Source organism: Pteropus alecto, unplaced genomic scaffold (genome assembly GCF_000325575.1).
Source record: "Pteropus alecto unplaced genomic scaffold, ASM32557v1 scaffold121, whole genome shotgun sequence".
In the NCBI taxonomy this organism is placed as follows: domain Eukaryota; kingdom Metazoa; phylum Chordata; class Mammalia; order Chiroptera; family Pteropodidae; genus Pteropus; species Pteropus alecto.
Window position 1 is genome coordinate 14,701,719 of NW_006434369.1, and position 6,643 is coordinate 14,708,361.

General features: G+C 51.3%; 1 protein-coding gene across 2 annotated transcripts in view; it reads left to right on the forward strand.

The window, feature by feature from the left end:
* The first annotated feature begins 404 nt into the window (after nt 1–404).
* Nucleotides 405–6,643, forward strand: part of NRN1 (neuritin 1) — a 9,632-nt gene continuing 3,393 nt past the window's right edge. Inside the window, exons 1-3 of one of the 2 annotated variants that reach the window (XM_015587279.1) lie at nt 405–512; nt 1,210–1,298; nt 5,486–5,630. In XM_015587279.1, the coding sequence (XP_015442765.1) occupies nt 1,244–1,298; nt 5,486–5,630 (200 nt within the window). In that variant the 5' untranslated portion in view covers nt 405–512; nt 1,210–1,243. Of the gene's footprint in view, nt 513–606; nt 1,299–5,485; nt 5,631–6,643 lie in introns of those variants that run through there. The other variant, XM_006909292.1, reaches the window with a different exon arrangement.

Sequence of the window (6,643 nt, forward strand, 5' to 3'; positions counted from 1 at the left end):
TGCCCAAGCATCAAATGACAGTGCAGGTGTGTGTGGATCTGAGTGTGTGTACGTGATGTACGTGTGTGCGTGTGCTTCAGGATCAGAAAGAAGCCCGCATACTACCGATTACTTCGGAAATTTCCTAACGCTCTGAGAGTTAGTAAACCTCTAGTATCGATAATTGTCTCTGCAGAGGCTCCTTCCTCCGTACCCTCCCCACCCCTCAAAAAACAGTTTTCGCTGTGTCTCTTGAAGTGGCCTCTCGCTGGCTCCGGCCTTCAGAGCTGGTGAAATTCACAGAGGGCACGCGGTGTATATTTCAGGGCGCCCCAAGTGAAGACCAAACCCCTGAGACCTGGGCGTGTGCGCGCGATCGCATTTAGTGTGTGCGGGCGGGCAAGGAGGTGCTCGGCTGGACTCGCGGGCGTGTGTGTGTGTGTGTGTGTGTGCGCGCGCGCGCGCGCGTGAGTGTGTGCTCACGCGCTCCAGGCTGCGCCCAGAGCTCGGCTGCTGGGTTAGAGAAAAAGAGGGTAGGCCAGCGCAGGAGGCAGGCAGCCGATGAGGGACGCGGGGGTTCGCATTAATAGAGCTGGTTTAGCTGTTCTTTTCCTCTACCGCTCCTTTAAACCCTACTGCATCAAAGGGAGGGGGCTCGATTCGCTGTTGAGCTTGTGGAGGAGTGGGAGCAGGTTGAAACAATCGAGTGGGCGCGCCAGGACTCCCCGGCTCCAGGCGGGAGGGGAAGGGAGCCCCGGTTCTGCGCAGGGAGGGGGCGGGGTTGGGGGCCCTGGGAACTGCGAGGAGGCGGGGATGACCGCAGGGATGGGGAAGTGGTCACCCCCCGAGGCAAGATTTCGTTCGATCACACATTAATTGGAGATATCTGATTAATTCCAGCTTCTGATGACTATAAATGGCGATTCTCTACCAAGGTGTCTTTATTTAAAAAAAAAAAAATCATTACGTGTCATCCCCCACGTCAGGCCTGCTCGTGGGCGTGAGGCTGTACTTCCTCCGCCCCCTCCTAATGGAGTGAACCATTCCCAGCTCTTCCCCCCACCTCCCCGCTCCCTGAGCCTCTCTCTCTTTCTCTCTCTCTCTTTTCTTCGTTCCCTCTCTCTCCTCCCTCTGCCTTCCCCGTGCATAAAGTCTCCGTTGCTCTTGGAACTTGTTGGCAATGCCTATTTTTCAGCTTTCCCCCGCGTTCTCTAAACTAACTATTTAAAGGTCTGCGGTCGCAAATGGTTTGACTAAACGTAGGATGGGACTTAAGTTGAACGGCAGATATATTTCACTGATCCTCGCGGTGCAAATAGGTAAGTGGCCGCCTGGCCAGGCTCGCAGCGGGAGCAGAAGGCTGTCGGCCCGGCCCGGGGCGCCGTGGGGTCTGACTGGCCCGAGGCCGCCGGGGCGTGCGGAGAAGCCTACAAACCCCCGGGGGTGGGGACATCGGTTCCTGGGGACTCGCGCGTCCCGGGTTGGTTTTTCTAGAGACTCCAAACGTTCTCCAGGAAATGTGAGCGGCTAGCCATTTCAGGAGGGGGTTTTCTCTCCCCTTTTTTCCCCAAAGAGCATGTTCATTTTTGCTTCTCTTCTCGGGTTTGGTGTGTTCTGGAGCAATGCATTGGCCTCTGCGATACTGCAAGGTATTATTTTGAAGAGTCGAAAGGTGAATGCAGGAACAAGATAGCTAGGCCCCTAGAACTGGAAAGTTTATGTGCAGAAAGCAAAGATATTCCGGGGCTTAGACTGCTGCATTTAGAACTTTGTCATTCTCCCACCACCCCCACCCCACCCTCATACCCTAGCTGCAGCGTTTGCACCGGGCACGCAGACCGGCTGGGGGGCAAATTGAGAGTGATAGGGAACCCCAGCGTACATATTTTGATGTGCTTATTGAGGAGGTTGAATTCAGCCAAATATATGTGGATATAATTTTCTATGAGCATTTGATTGTTCCTTTCTACATAGGTATTTGTATTTTACATATAGGAAAGGGTTAAAAAGGACAGATTTATGTAGTCCCCATTTTATGTTAAGGAATGTCGAGTCCTAGTTACACTGTCATTGGGTTTTAAAAAGTTCACATTTTCCATCCAGAAACGAGGTTATGGAAGGGAGCACTAGAAAACCCCCTTTCTCATGCAGGTCAGAGCATTAATTAACGTGGCCTAAAATGAAACTGAAGCAGATTATTAATAGAATGGACAAGAGAAAAAATAGGAACTCTTCAAACGGGTTTTCTAGAGACAGAGGGAATTGTTGCCTCCTGTCATTTCAGGCTGTAGCATTCTTTGCAGACAAATCCTTGCAGTATTGGGGTGGGGGGGAGCTTTAGGGAATTGGTTTGGGGCAAGAGATGAAATGCATAACATTTTTCTTCTGGAGAAATGTAAAGGAAACAGGGCTTGGAGTTATCTATACAATAAAATGAATTATTTGTAGTGAGTTGAGTTTTTTATGCATTTGACATGATTTTGAGTATCTGATTTTCTTGCATGAACATTATAGGGATTTTAGGATGTGTGGATGCAGGATGTTGGCGTTTTCCTTTAATTCTGAGAAATGACATGATGTTTTGAATCTGGTTGTTTTGAATCTCCGACATTAGTGCAAAGAGCTGCAATAAATAAAGAACATTTTTTATTGCAGCAAATTTCTTAAATATTGGAAATAAGTAAATATGGCATTTTACAAATAGTCTGCAAATTTTTAGAGAGCAGGAGATAGTAGTTATTTTGATATGGAGATTTTAATCAGAAAAGGTTTGGTGCTCTGTTTTCCTAGTGAGATATAACCTGACTTGCGGGGGGGGGGGCTAAAAAAAAAAGACAGCGATTGTGCATGAAGGATACACTTGGAACACACTAACCTCAATCTGAAAATGACCGTTTGTTGGCTGTGCAATTAAAATTGAGCAAATTCCTTCCCGGGTGTCCTCTTCTTCCCCGCACCAGAGCTTCGATCTTTATTAATTCACGTCTGGGAGCTGTCCCAAATCATTGACATTTGGCAATAAAAGTGGGGGACGGGGAGGGACGGGGAAGGGGAGAGGAGGGTGAACGCAAATGAAGCCACTGCAGGAAGAAGTTTGGAATGAATGGAAGGTCGAACAAATGAATGAACGGATGGAAATGGTACAACATGCGGACACCCAGAGGACAGGGAAGGAGCCCAGGTCGCCCGCCCGAGCCTCGCTGAAGCCGAGCTCAGGAACAACAGAGAGGGTCGAGCAGACTGCGACCTGAACAGATGCATGAGCTTGCAAAATACGTCCCTAGCGTGAGTTACCCGCCTCCCCGAGCCAACTAGAGACCAAAGAGTCATAGCTGCCAAAAAAAAAAAAAAAAAAAAGAAAGAAAAGAAAGTAAGAAAAAAAATTCACGACTTTTTATTTTACACACGCACACACTCACACATGCGCAGTATGGAGGGTCTTCTCCAGCAGCGTCTGGAAAGATAACGTGACAGGAGCGCTTCCCGCCCCAAGCAAGACCCTGTTCCCCTTTAAAAAACTGTCAATACATCTTAGGGGCACTTTATCACCATCGAGATTGAGAGTGGAGGTAAGAGATAAAGGGAGACTGGGGGCGGGGGGGCGTGGATGAATTGTATTTTATTTCTTCCCTGCAAAGCTGCATTTGTGGCACGTATTCTAGAAGACGACGGATAGGATTTGATTCATTGTGGTTGCGTTTCTTTTAGAACAAGTGTTCTTTGATTCTATTCTGTTCTATCTGATATTGCAGCCGCGAGGGCTTTTAAATATTTCGCGTAGGAGTGGGGCGGGAGTCTTGTGAAGGTTTACATATCAGCCTGAGCCGAAATCAAAATTAACCTTAGTCCCTTCCCCAGAGCTTCCCGTTCCGGATTAGAAAGCGAAAGGCCCGCCTCACTCTTCCTGCAGCAATTTGCAAATGGTGCGCCCTCAGAGACTGCTGCAGGTCCGGTCACCTTCTCTCCTTGTCTGCGTCCCGGGACCAGCGGTAGAGAGTAGTGAGGGGTACCATCCTACTGGAGACATTCACACACTAACCGCGGCAGCAAGAACACTGCCCAGGAAAGGGCTCCCAGGGTCCTGGGCATTGAAGGCCGATTTCGATCCTGAGAAGATTCACCCCTTCTTTCCCTCCACTCGTCCCAATAGCACACATCTGTGCTTCTTGCGCGCCCTCCTGGCACACGGAGTGTTTTTGGCCTCTTGCCATCGAACGTTTAGCCTGGTTCTTTGGTCATTGAGTGGAAAGAAATGGCCACCGCAACACTTCTAGGTCTGGACCCTGTCTCTCTCTTCGGTCCTGCGAGGCAGGATTTGACCAACCTGAAGCCGCGAGCGTGGAACTCGGTGCGGCCTGAGCCTTTTCTTCCTCCTCCTCCTCCTGCTCCTCCTCCTTCTCCATAACCACCACCTCCTCCTCCCACCACCCGGCTGCTACTATCCCGCCACCCCCTCTGGAGGGAGCCCCGAGCTAAAGGCGAAGAGCCCCTGGCAACAGCCATCTGGGCCCTCAGCCTCAGGGCTGGGACTGGAGAGGAAAGGTCTCAGCCAGCTGCTGGAGAAAGTAGTAGCAGGTTTTTCCGGCAACTAAGAGTGTGGGGGGAGCTGCGTCTCGGATGGAGGCGGAGGAAGCAGGGGGCCCAAGGCTCACGGATCTGGCTTCCGCGGAGGTGACCCGGGGTCAGCCGCGCAAACACATCATGACCTTACCAGGCCCTGACTGCCCTGGACCACTCATCACCCCCGCCTGGCCCCGGGAGTCCAAGCTGCTCTCTCCCCAGTGGGGCGGGGCGGGGGGTGGGGGTTGCTTGGAAGATCTCACTCAAAACCCAGACTGCACGGTAGGCAATCGGTTTTATAATGAACCAATCCACTTGGGTGGCTGCCGGCGGCTTCCAGAGACTTGATTAATTTATTCATTCAGCAGTGTTTGCTGAGCGCCCACCAAAGACTGGGCACCAAATCGAGGCTCTTTTGCGTGATGTGGCATTAAGTTCAGCTGCGTGGCCCAATCTTTTGTCGCCTCCCTACCTCTTCCTCCTATCCCCATTCTGCTATTGAGACCCCCTCTGTCACTTCAGAAAAAGAAGATCGCACTGCAAAAGCCCTCGCCCAGGCTTTCTGGGGATGTGTTGGGAAATGAAGGGTGCGGGGAGAGTAGAAAAAGGGAAATAAAGGAGAAAAGGGAGGTGAGAAGAGGGGACAGTGGAAACCGCAAAAGATATAGAGCTAGATTCTGGAAGGAGCTGCGGGACAGGAATGGACTCACTAACCCTGCCCGCCCGCACCCAATCAGACACGGACAATCTTCAGGGACACGTAGTTGGGTACAGGCCAGCCTTGCCGGGGCTACGTCTTTCCTTCACCTTTAATAATGGCACGCCCCGAGGCTGGGCGCTAGTAGACACCGCTCGATGGGGCTAAGCCGCTCGGAGTAGGGAGTGGGCAGTGGGGCTGCAGGGCGGGATCTCCGCGCTGCTGACTGGTGTCCCCTCCTCCCTCCAGCGTACCTGGTGCAGGCCGTGAGAGCAGCGGGCAAGTGCGATGCAGTCTTTAAGGGCTTTTCCGACTGTTTGCTCAAGTTGGGCGACAGCATGGCCAACTATCCGCAGGGCCTGGACGACAAGACGAACATCAAGACTGTGTGCACGTAAGTGTCCTCTCTGACCTGCTAGGTTCCTGTTTTGGGTTGCACTGCTGAGGTCGGAGAAACCCGCCGGCACGAATCCAAGCATTCTCGCCTCTCCCATTCTCAGGACTTGGCCAGGGCCGCACCGCTCAAAGAGATGCTATAGCCTGGAGTGGGCAGAGGAGGGTTGTTCCTCTTGTGGCCCAGTCCCATCTCTCCATGGTCCCCTCCAAACGCACAGAGGTGTGCACATTAAACACACTGGAATCCAGGGTGAAAGTCAGAGGGAGCTGCTACTAGTTCTTCGCCCTGCTTGGAGGCATTATTCCTCATTCTTTCCTTCTGCCCTGAGTAAGAGTCCTGCCCCACACTCTCCGAAGAACAGCTGGTTTTAGTTTTAGGTAATACCAAGTTTGCCTAAAAGGAAAGTCTCTCATCTATTTTGTCCATTTCCTCTGATTAAAACTCCCTTCCACTACACACCTAGAAAGCTGGCTGGCAGCCAAGAGAGTACAGGTCCCCCTTCATCTTTCTAGGATAGAGGCTGAAAGAATATTTTGTTTTGTGCCAATGACTTTGCCCAAGAAGAGCATACCTGGGCAACCAATGACTGCTGAGTCTGTAATCATTTCCGAGGTTTAGGGTAGCCACCCTCCTTGCTTTTTTGTTTTCCCCTCTTTCTACATCTGTCTGCACGTATTCCCAGGCCAAGGAAGCTAAGGGACCAAGGAGAGCCAAGAAGGAGTTCATGGCCAGGGCCAGGGGCATTTTCTCACAAGTTGGCTAGAAAGCACTCCCCTCACTTACAACTGTGGTGGCCAGCAGAGACCAACCTATGTTGGACCGGCAACATTTTAGCTGCTGTGGACTGAGAAGTACTCCTATCTTCTGCAATATACATACACTTTTATTTCAATTTTATTTTTCAGAATAGCTGAGACACGCCCCCCCACCCCCATGGTCTTTCTAATAAAGTCAAAGCGCAAGGTGTTCTTTGTTCCCCAGGGGTCGGAGTGACCATTTGCTGCACCACC